At 46.5% G+C, this 11,622-nt stretch overlaps 1 protein-coding gene across 1 annotated transcript in view; it reads left to right on the forward strand.

Annotated features, from left to right (window-relative positions):
- Positions 1-1,562, forward strand: part of MB21D2 (Mab-21 domain containing 2) — a gene marked incomplete at both ends in the record, with an annotated part of 57,372 nt that extends 55,810 nt beyond the window's left edge. The window contains one exon of the mRNA XM_084267292.1: positions 298-1,562. Coding sequence (XP_084123418.1) covers positions 298-1,562 — 1,265 coding nt within the window. The remainder of the gene's footprint in view (positions 1-297) is intronic.
- Between the last annotated feature and the right edge of the window lie 10,060 nt (positions 1,563-11,622).

An 11,622-nucleotide genomic window follows, 5' to 3' on the forward strand; every position in this document is an offset into this window, starting at 1 on the left:
ATTTAGTCCTGGAAGTAGCTTTGCTGTGTTTTACCACAGACTTCTGCTTTTTTTCCAATTAGGACAGACTTCACCAATTCCCAGGAGTGCAGGAAAGGTCCTGCCCTGTGTCAGGTGGGAATAAAGGTTGGGTGAATGCTGGGCCTGCCAGACATTTCTGTTACATGAACAGGGATAGATACCTCTAGTTGCTTTTTTTTCCTGCCAGACATGGAACGGGATTTAATCCTGGTGAAATTCTGTGTCCCAGATCTGTTTGCCTTCTCTTGAAAGGACTTCTCTTTCTCTCTTTTGCAGGCATGGTTCAGAAACTTGACCAGAAGCTGCCTGTAGCCAACGAGTACCTGCTGCTGTCAGGTGGTGTGCGGGAAGGTGTGGTGGACATTGACCTTGATGAGCTGAATGTTTATGCACGAGGCACAGACTATGACATGGACTTCACCCTGCTTGTGCCTGCACTGAAGCTGCATGACCGCAACCAACCAGTCACACTGGACATGCGCCACTCAGCTTTGTGCCACTCTTGGCTGAGCCTGCGCCTGTTCGATGAAGGAACTATCAGCAAGTGGAAGGACTGCTGCACGATCGTGGACCATATCAATGGAGCTACCAATTATTTCTTCTCTCCGACAAAAGTTGCAGACTGGTTCTACGACTCCATTAGCATTGTCCTCTCCGAGATCCAGAAAAAGCCTCAGCGAGGGATGCCAAAGGTGGAGAAGGTAGAAAAGAATGGGACTATCATATCCATCATTTTGGGAGTGGGCAGCAGCCGCATGCTGTACGACATCGTCCCTGTGGTGTCCTTCAAAGGTTGGCCAGCTGTGGCCCAGAGCTGGCTGATGGAGAACCACTTCTGGGATGGGAAGATCACAGAGGAGGAAGTCATAAGTGGGTTTTACTTAGTGCCTGCGTGTTCTTACAAGGGGAAGAAGGACAATGAGTGGAGGCTGTCGTTTGCCAGAAGTGAAGTGCAGCTGAAAAAGTGTATCTCCAGCAGCCTCATGCAAGCCTATCAGGCCTGCAAAGCTATCATCATCAAATTGTTGTCCCGCCCCAAAGCCATTAGTCCATATCACTTGCGGAGCATGATGCTGTGGGCTTGCGACAGGTTACCAGCCAGCTATTTGGCCCAGGAGGACTACGCAGCCCATTTCCTCCTGGGCCTCATTGATGATCTCCAGCACTGCTTGGTTAACAAGATGTGCCCTAACTATTTCATCCCCCAGTGCAACATGCTGGAGCACCTCTCTGAAGAAACCGTCATGCTGCACGCACGGAAGCTGTCCTCAGTCCGCTCAGACCCCGCCGAACACCTTCGAACTGCCATCGAGCATGTCAAAGCAGCCAACCGACTAACATTAGAGCTCCAGCGGCGGGGCAGCACCACCAGCATCCCCTCCCCACAGTCAGATGGAGGGGACACCAACCAGCCTGATGACCGATTAGCCAAAAAGTTGCAACAGCTAGTGACTGAGAACCCTGGGAAGTCCATCTCTGTCTTCATTAACCCAGATGATGTCACAAGGCCCCACTTCAGAATTGATGATAAATTTTTCTGAGTTTTCATCTAAGTTTTTTGGGATTTTTTTTTTCCTTTTGTTTTATTTTTAAGAAACTCTTGCCATGTGCAGGGTTTTTTTTTGTGTTTGGTTTTCCTTGATAACTTAGTCTCTTGTTTTTTACATATCCAGCATAGATTGGATCTGTTGAGAACAATCTGAATAAATTATAATTCCTGGTTCTGCAGGACGGTGCAGATTTTGAAACAGTATATTACTATTTCATATGCTGCTTTGATTTTTTTCACCCACCCAGCCCCGTTGTCTGTGAGTAGTTTATAAAGGAGAACATGAATTGTAGATGCAAATGCCACAGTGTAATGTAGACTTTTTTTTTTTTCTTCAAGCTTCCATAATTTATGTACATTTTTGGGCCTGGGGAAGGGAGAACTCACTTCCCATTGCTTCAGAAATTCACTTCTTTTTCCATGAGCTTCCATCACCCTAAAGAAATGAGGAGTGACTCTGGGTTGGAAAGCACTACTGGTAATTTGATGAGGCCAAATCTACTGGGCTGAACCCCAGTTCATCTGTTCTTCACACTTCTCACACTAGGGGAGAAAGTTGACTTCAAAGATGATGATGCAGCTTTTTGGGGAAAGCATTGTTTCTGTTTTGATCTACTTTTTGAATGTAATTGTTCATAATTGGACCTTGTACAGTCCAGAGGGTTGTTTCTGCTGCTTTTCCATGCGGAATAAGGTTATGGAATGTTAGTTTTAGTGTGTGTAATTATTCAAAGCCTTATTTAAATTCTATTAAAGAACATACCATTATAAATGTTAATTGCACTAATGAAATCTCTGCCATTACCTCAGTCCCACTGTTTGTGTTTCTTTCATGAAATAGCATCTGTTATTAGGTCTCAGTATTGCAGATTGCTTGAGGCCCCTCGGGGCTCATGGTTTCAGGTGATTTCTTGATTGTCTTTCTGTAAAAGGCTCTTCCTTGTTAGCCCTGCTATGTGTGAGAAGTCAGACTTTTGCATTGGCATATTTCTTTGGGTGCGTATCGTGTGTTGCAGTGCATATTGCATTAATATGTATTGCATGTTGTTGAAACAGGTTTACCATTAGATAAGGATGTAATGCTAAAGCAGTGGTATGTGCAAAGTGAATCAGCCAGACCTCGAGCAAAGGAGCTACCTTGCTTCTGTAATGCATGTATTATGCCTGATCCCTGTATGGCAGTTACCATTCCCTTGACTCCTGTGGACTTTTCTGACTTACCCTGGGACCTACGAGATCTTACTTTGGTCTCAACGTTTGCAGAAGTTGTGTTTGTACGTAAACTTGTGGTGCAAGAGTAGCCTTGAAAAACACATACGCTTTCCTTTTGTGTGTAGGGTAAGATGTATGGTAACAAGGGTTAGTCTGAGCCAAAAAATAACTTTAAAGAGTTCAAGGATGGAGTGGCTTTTTGTGGCTGGCTGGCCAGTGACTGATATTTAGGCCTTAAATCAGCAATTTGGGCTTAGCGATTATCCCAGAGAAGCTGTTCTGATCCAAACTTGATGCATGTTTTAAAATGTGATTATTAGAGCAGGTTGAAGTATTTTTTAAATATTTGAGGCAAATGAGGCGCATATCTAGTAAATTTTAACAGATAAAAATTGTGTATGAAAAACGTGTCACTTTTTTAGCCCAGCCTTTCTGTTAAAGAAACCAGGCTGGTGGAGCAACACACCAGCAGCTTTGGAAACTGCTTTATTAGGTGTTAGGGAGGTTTCAATACCTGATCTAGTGCCCAAGTCATGTTTTAAAATGAAACTTTGGCTCCTTCATCTCTTGGGCATATTTGAAAACTTCAGCCCATTGCCATAGCCAAGATGTTCACATTCACTTGAATTTACTGGTACACACATGAGCCTGAAGAAGCTCTCAGAAGTTGCTGGCTAGGTGGAGCAGATGAGGATTTAACTTTAAAGCACAATTGGCTAGTGATCGTGAGCCCCGGTGCAGCTGCAGTTATGGTCTGGGAAAGGACACGTATTGACTTCAGCAGAAGCAGAACCAGGTGCTGCCAGTGGGGCTATTGCCAAAGATGAGTCTCCATTTAAACCAGTGTAACCTGCCAGGGGAGGCAAGAGAACCGCCTGGGAATCCTCTCCAGAAGTGTTTGGAAAATGCAGACTCGTTAAAATGGTCTTTTCCCCAGTCTCCAGGACTTCTGTCTGTTGGAAAAAAGAGTCTGGGCTCCAGGATGAAGTTTTCCATCACCACATGAGAGAGATCTGCTCAGCACAAAGCAGCAGTGGCCTGGCAGGCAGAGTTATTTTCCTGGGAGTCCCATTGTCTGTGCCAGTGCTCCTGGGTTATGCAGAAACACAGCCTTCCTGTCAACATCCTGATGACCAGCAGTTTGGCTAGCCCATGTCAAGCTCTGGTGTGTGCTCCTTTTTTTTGGTTTTAATTAAAAAACATTTTGAAAAGTATCCATCTTGTTCTTCCTGCATTTTGAGGAAAATGTGTGTGGGTTTGGGGTTTTCTGGGAGGAGGGGAGAGGATGCTTGGCCATTTACTGGACTGGAAAGCAATTGCCCAGGTAGGTCTGAGAGAACGCTGTATCTTCTGCCTGGACTGGCTGTCTTCCAGGGCAGCAGAATCCTAAATCTCCTGTTGGTTTTGAATCTTGGTCTGGCATTTGCTCCTTTCCACAGAATGTAGCTAACTTAAAGAAGCAGGTTGCCCAGAGAGGGGATGTGTGCTTTGTGTATCAGAGAACACTGAAGGCTGTGTTTTTTTCCTCTTCCATTGTCCTCTCTTCAAGTATATGCTGGGATAGACTTGCAAAATGTGTAGGTCCTACTCTTGGACCAAGATTTTGCCTTTGCTTTTTCCATAGGGCTTCTGGCCAGTAGCACAAGGTGAGGAGCAGCTAATTTGACCGGTTCCAGTTGTCACTTCTGGGAGACTCCAAAGAACCCATCACTTCTTTGGGGGACACGTGAGCTGCTGCAAAGCTGGCACAACCACCAGCCAGTGGTGGTGGGGTACTGTGCTGTGTTGGGGGAGTACTCAAATTAGAGCAGAAGGGAACAACAGCCCAAGAGTTTTGTGAGAGCCTGCCATCTCTGCTCCTTCAAGCATGTTATGTGAAGCCTCAGTCACTTCTAGCTGGCTGTGATAAATCAGTTTCTCTACATTTTCCGATACTCTAGCCTGCAGATAGGTTGGTGTTCTAATGAGAAAACTAGAGCTGAGCACCAGTCACTCTTTGCAGGAGGTTCAGCAAAATTCAGCAGGAGTTTAACTATCCAATGCCCAGAATAGAAGCCAGCCCCCAAAAGCTGTTGGAAGAGCTGGTTTTTAATGGTCTGCTTTTTCTGTCCTCCTCTCACTGTGAGAAATAGATCTAATTTTGATCTACATTCTTAGACTGTCCCTGATTGACTTGTTTCAGTGGAGAGCAACCTTGTTTTTCAGCTATGGTGGCTCTGGGCTCGACAGGGACATCCAAGCTCTGCCTTCCACTTCTTGGTCTCGTCATGGAGGGTACCATATGCTGTGAGACAGGCTTGTGTCTGCTACAAATTAAGACGTTAGTGACTAAAACAGGCACTAAAAGAGCAGTCACCTGGCGTGAGATGTGCTCTCAGCTCAACTTCTGTTGGCCAGTGTTATGGGCCACGTGAAATGATCCCCAAACTCTCTGTGGGTACGGTGCTCTAAAACAAATACAGGGTCACTGACTTCACACAAGATGCTGTCCCGGTGCCAAACATCCACCAGTAGCTAGCAGTCTCCAACCGGTTGGGTTTAATTTTCTGGTAAATCTGGGCATACAGGGAAAAAAGACTATTCTAACAGCCTTAGAAGGCCAGAGATTCCTGAAGGTCACATTGCTCTGCTCTCCAGAGGCTGTGACTGGTGCTTAGACCCAGCTCCACTCAGCTGCAGGCTCTGCAATCATTTCTGTAAAGAGGGTTTATTCAAGTGTCTGGCCAACCTGCTCGCTGCGCAGCAGTGAATGCACAAGGCAGGCGGGTGGTGGGACCAAAAGTACTTGGGAGGTGATGGCTGGGGCTGGAGGGTCACAGGGCAGGACCCAAATTCCGGTACGTCCACTGGGGCTTGAAAATATGCTTGAAACTAAGTGTCTGCACTTAGCTGGATCGAGCTGATTGCAATCAAACCCAAAGTAAGCAGACAGCTGTCATATTTCATTAACCCGTGTGTAGTACAAGCAACCATGCATAATGGGAGGGAGCGGGGCTGAGGGGAAGGGCAGGATGGGCTGCTGTTTCTCTACTTATTATAGTTTTTCTCTCTAATTATTTTTTTTTTAAAGCCTGCCTAGTTGGTGCCTGGAATTGCTGAAAAACATCCATCTGTCCCCTTCTGCAGGTTCAGTGCTGGGTAGGTTTGGCCACGTTGCTTGGTGTTAAAGCGAGTGTGTTCGGGAGGTGGCTGGGCAGCTGCGTGCGATAGCGTTCCGGTTCTCCTGGCATTGCTCAGTGATTACAGATATTCAGCATGCAAATAGCTCGTTCAACTTCAGCAAGTACATCATCTCCCTCCTGCCAGCCTTGCTTAGGGTGAGCTAATGGACTTTTAACATTATACAGCTTAGAGAGTGACTGTCTCTAATAGCTCCTGATTAGGCTCTCCAGAAAGGCAAATAACCATCATGGGGCAAAGGCTAAGCAAGGGAAGGGGGGCAAAAAAGCACAGATATTAAAAAGTTGCTGGCCCAGAGACTCTTGCTGACATGTTTTTTATTTAGGGAAGCTCAGCATTATATTTAGCACATTTCGGCTTTTGAGAACTGTCAGATGGATCCAAATTTATTTCCTCTGAATGCTTTTAGAATAGTGATAAAATAGCACTCCATCCCTTCTCCTCCCCCTTTGCCCGTTTATAATCTATTATTTTAGGGCTGCTCTGAGGAACTATTGTGTTTTCCTATTATCATTGTCCCTGGCTCAGCACTGTGCTTCCAAGCTGAATGTAGGCTTTTGGGGGTTATTTTTATCTTGCTGACCTTCTGTGGTAGAGGAACATGCTCTCATTCAGTCTCCAGACAGCCTGATTTGCTGAGCAGAGAGATGTGGGTGCATATCGGGGACACCAGGCTCTCTTTAAACTGACTCGGCCCTGTCTCTCCCTCTCAATTTTTGTGTGTTAGGAATATCAACGTGGAAGACATGACTGAGGTCTTGCTAGGTACAGAGAAGACAAAAGCGATTCTGAAGTCAAGCAAGCTCTATTACAAAGTTAAAACTGAGCCTAACCAACCACTTTTCTCTCTGATTCTCAGCCCCTCTGACCCCTTGGTTTCAGATTGCTTTTGGAGAGATGGAGAGGAGATATATGAGCTGCTTTAGTCCACTTCAGTGGGTACAAATCATAGCTTTGACTAAGAATGTTAGACACTTCATTCATTAATGGCCCTATCTCCAGGGCTCCCAATTGCTTTGCGCCCTGTGTCGTGGTTTCACCATGACATCAGCAAGATGAGAAGAAGGTTTTATGATCTGTTCATCCAATTCACAGCACAACTGTGTGACGAAAGGAATGGGCTTTTTTCATGAAGGGCTAGTGACCTTGTGTGCTTCTCCTACTTCCTGCGTGCCAAGGCTCTCATACACCATGTTAACAGCCACTTCTGAGGGCCTCAGCTGATCAGAGAGAGAAGGCCACAGTTCTACTGTGCAAACCAGCCACCTGCCTTTCCTGGCCTTGGCCATCCTTGCAGGGCAAGTCTGCTATCTGCAGTCAGCGTGCTCTTCAGAGACCTTGGCTGGTTGTAGTTGCAGGCTACAAGCTGTGGCTGAATCCACAGATGATGGCAAGTCAGGGGACAGCTTCCCACAACTGCCACATCAAGAGAAAACTCCACTTGGCTGATCTGAAACCTCATGGAGGAGAAAACCCTTTCTGCAGGGAGGCCTCTGCAAAGTCTACCCTTTCCCACCAGTGTTTTTGATGTTTAGGCTCCAGAGAATGTCTAGTCCACTTCCAGCCCTGCACTTCTTAATGCCCTGTAACAGGCGAAGGGCTGTAGCAAGAAAAAATTCAAAGCTGCAACCTTCTTTTAGCTTCCTGAAGAGGTACCTTCTATTTGCCAAAGGTTCTGGCTAGTCTTGGTTGATGTACACAGTGCTATATTCATTGCATTATTTTGTTAACTGGTGACAAAATTGAGATTGGCAAGTGTCATCTTTAACCCCTGTGCTGCTGCAGGTACATACAGGTGTTATGTTGCTCAGTACTTGAACTGGTTGCACTAACATCATCTTTGCCTCCAACTAAAATAGAAGAAATGCTGGTGGGAGGTCATTATGGAAAGCCTCCAGGAAAAGCACAAGCCCATCAGTTAAAAGAAACTCTAAAAACTGAATGCAACAGTTCTTAAACGCACCAGCTTTTTGTGACTGATGGGCTGTTGTGTCCACCACGGCCTCTGTTACCAGGTCAGTAGTACACAGCTAGTTCCTCTCTTGCTCTTTCCCCAAGGCATGGCTCTATTCAGCGTTCAAACCCACTGAAGGCAGAAGGTGAAACCCACCCTCCAGGAAAGCGAATGATGCTCAGCTGGTTTCTCCAGCCTGTTTCTCTGTTGCATCCAGCCCCATGCCCCTCTCCAAAGCATCTTTACATAAGCTCTCCAGAGGTGTTCTGCTACGCAGTAATGAATTACAATGAAATAAAATACTGCTGAAAGGAGCTGGATAAATGCCTTGTCATATTTTGTTACAATCACCTAGAGCAACCTCATCGCCTGTGTCATCTGTCTCTCCGGCTTACTCATGGAGCGGCAAACATCATGGTGACTGTGCAAAAAAGGAAGAGAAACACAAGTTCATGTGAGTTGGAGTAAATAATTCAGAGGCACTGGCTTGTCGCTCTGATACACAGTGCTACCCAGGGCAGCCAGGGCATACTGGTCCAGCACGCACAGAAATCGTGCTCTCCCAAGTAAAAGCAAGCTACAGAGAAAACCCCAGCTCGTTGAGCAGGTGGAAACACAGCAGTGTGAGTGTGTGGAGGGCTGGAGGGGGCTGCAGGGTGTGTGGGCAGTGTCAGTGCACTCGGGCTGGTGGGATCTGGCTGGGGATGCTCTACCTTAACGTGGGCACCTGCAGCTGCACAACTTTACGCTGTGCTACTGACTGAATGCAGATGGTGCTTATTTGAAAGCCATTTCTGGATAGCAGCTCAAGAAATAAAATAATAAGAATAACAAAAGATAAGGAATATTTATGGTGATTTCTGGAGGAGAGAGATGTGATCAATGTAAGCCAGCAGCCTGCTTTATCTCTTCATAGCCTGCCATGGTTTGTGGTTGAAAAGAACTTGTATCTTCCCCTGAAATCACCCAGAACAGGAGTAGACAAACAGATGCTGATGGGAGACGATTTATGAACTCTGCTAAATGCTGGAACATAACAGACATGGGTGTGCTTCCAGGCCAGGCCCCTCTCAAAGGACATGGCCTGTCTCCTAGCCCAATCTTAATGAAATGTTAATGAATAAAGGAAATCAGTGCTGGGAAGAGAGTGAGCTCTCCACATGTGAAAGCCAGGCGGGCTCCTAGCTGTAGCCTTTACATCCTTCATGCATTCCTGTAGACTTCCTCCTCTGTTCTTACAGTAGGAGGGACACCATGGCTCTGTCCTTGAGGAAGCTGAGTGAGTTTGAACCCTACTGCAGGAGACAAAGGTCTGTAGGAAGCCCAGACCAGTGTTTCTCTGGGCAGTGCTGGAACTGCACAAAAGAGCAATGATGATTATTTTGCTCACCTCTGAAATCAGCTTCAGAGCTGCATGGCATGAGCAGGAGTCATTGTGTTTCTTGGGAAACAGGCTGTGCTAAGAAAGATGAGAATTGGCTCAGATCTTGTTGCTTCCCTTCTCAAGGCAAAGCACAATTATCCTACTTGATCTCTGATGTAAGCCCACACAATTGTGGACACCTAAAAAATACACTCAGAAAAATATTTCCTCTCCCTTGAAAAACACCTCCTGGAAGTTTTTTCCTCATGGAGAAAAAAAACCCTATGCTGGTCTGGATGATTGTGTCTGTTTGGAGTCCAGCTGTCCCAGTGGCCAAACCCTGTCAGGTGCTCACCTTTTATTTCAGGCATGAAATATGACTCTGGCCAGATGGCTTCATATGCCTTGAAGAACGAAGTGAATCTTTGAACAAAGCTGGGGCGTTATGAATTGCTGAGGTTTATTGACTGGGGGCAGGATTTACTTATCACAAAGAACTGAGCGAAGTAGTTGAACATCTAAGTCATTCACCTCCTGCACCGCTGGTCCTTGCTGGCACAGACCTGGTCCCTTAACTGCTTTTTTAGTGGCACGATGCCATCTCCCCAGCAGCTGTCTAGGGCCACATGTAACTATGTGTACTCCTATGACCTGACTGCAAAAAGGTCCTTCCAATCCAAGTGCCATTTCCCCTTCAATAGTTACCACTCTCCAGCAAATGCATCAGCAAGGCACCCTGGGAGCCTGAATTGCTCTGGCCAGCTGCAGTACAGCCAAGGGCCATCGCCAGCCGGGAGGAGAGGGGATGCATTGTGTCTCCCCTTCCCAGAGTCCCTGGCTTGGCTTGGGAATAAGGCCTAGGTGTTTGATGGTGGGTGGTATTCAGTGGGCAGAGCTGATGCACCTGCATGGCACAGCCCCGCACCAGCCCAGCCCAGCACTCACAGGCAAGGCAGCTCAGTACAGGAGTCGATGTGCTCTTTCCTTCAGCAATGCTGATTAGATCACATACAGCTCCTGCTCCTGGGAAGAGCTCCGTCAGAGCTGGCTCAGGTATCTTAACTGCACAGCATTCACCAGTTTGGAAATACCCACTCTGCTTAGAAAGCTGAATAATGGCTCACAGCAGGATTGCAGCCTCCCAGTTCTTACTGGAGAAACCTGGTGGTGTCTGCCTGTGGCCTTGTCTTTTCACACCTCTGGCAAGATAAAACATTATTTTGAGGGTCAGGGTGATGATGGGGAAAATATTCGGTGTTTTCAATTTTACACGCAGTACTTCAGCGAATGTTCATGTTTGCCAGCCTGAGGGAGGGGGTGTGAGGCTAGAACAGCAACACAAATTAATGAATGTGTTTGGGAAATACTCTCTTGCACGCATTAACTCACTTTCAGTAGCTGATTTTCAGTCTAGTCACAGAGACATTATGTTGATTTGCACTTCTGCAACCACTGACATTCCTTTGCAGACAGTTAGAGTGAGGAATTTCTGTTAAATATATATTTAGTATTTCTCCAGGTTCATTTGAAGAGAGTGATAATATATCATTGCTCCCAGTGGGGACATAGCTGCCTCCTAGCTTATGTCTGCTGACATGCATTAGAACTGGGCTTGAACAGTAGCAATCAATAGTGGGAAATGCAGCGGCTGAAACCACTAAGTGCAGCTCTAATGTTCCTTATGCAAACGTTAACGCTCACCAGAGAGCACGCCTGCTCAAATCAGCAAAGAAACAAGATTGACTGCTCTATTTTCTAAATGATTCCCAATATTTTCTGTTGGGCTTTTTTGTGGTTTGCCTATCTTAAGGAAGAAACACAAACAGTTGCTGAAACTGGAGTTAAGAAAGAAACACCTCTTTTTGGAACAAGTGTGAGTTGCCCACACAGTCGAGGGCAGGTGGACTATCTCCAAGCACATCAGGACACAGCTAGCTGGGTTCTACCACCCTCATCTCCTTAGTGTCCACCAATCCTTATCCTGACAGGGACCAAAACGAGCACACACCTCCCTGACTTGGCTTCAAGGGACAAGTAGTGCATGGGTGTTATATCCTTCTGCACAGCTCCTGTGCACCCCCACACCCCATCCAACATCGTCATTTGCTAACCAGCTGCTCAGCCTGAGTCTGGGACCAAGTGCTCAAGTAGCTGAGCACCTGAGCCTTGCACCAACTTGACAGGATGTGCCTGTCCTCAGGGTTGCAGGTTGCTAGACATGGAACTTACTCATGATAAACCCCAGTTGGTTTGCTGTTAGCACACAGCTGATACATGGAGGGAGACCACTGTCAGGACAGGTGGGCCCTGAGGGTCTGGGATCACCTTCATACTCCATCTGCA

This window comes from Gallinula chloropus (assembly GCF_964237585.1).
Source record: "Gallinula chloropus genome assembly, chromosome: 8".
NCBI classification, from domain to species: Eukaryota; Metazoa; Chordata; class Aves; order Gruiformes; family Rallidae; genus Gallinula; species Gallinula chloropus.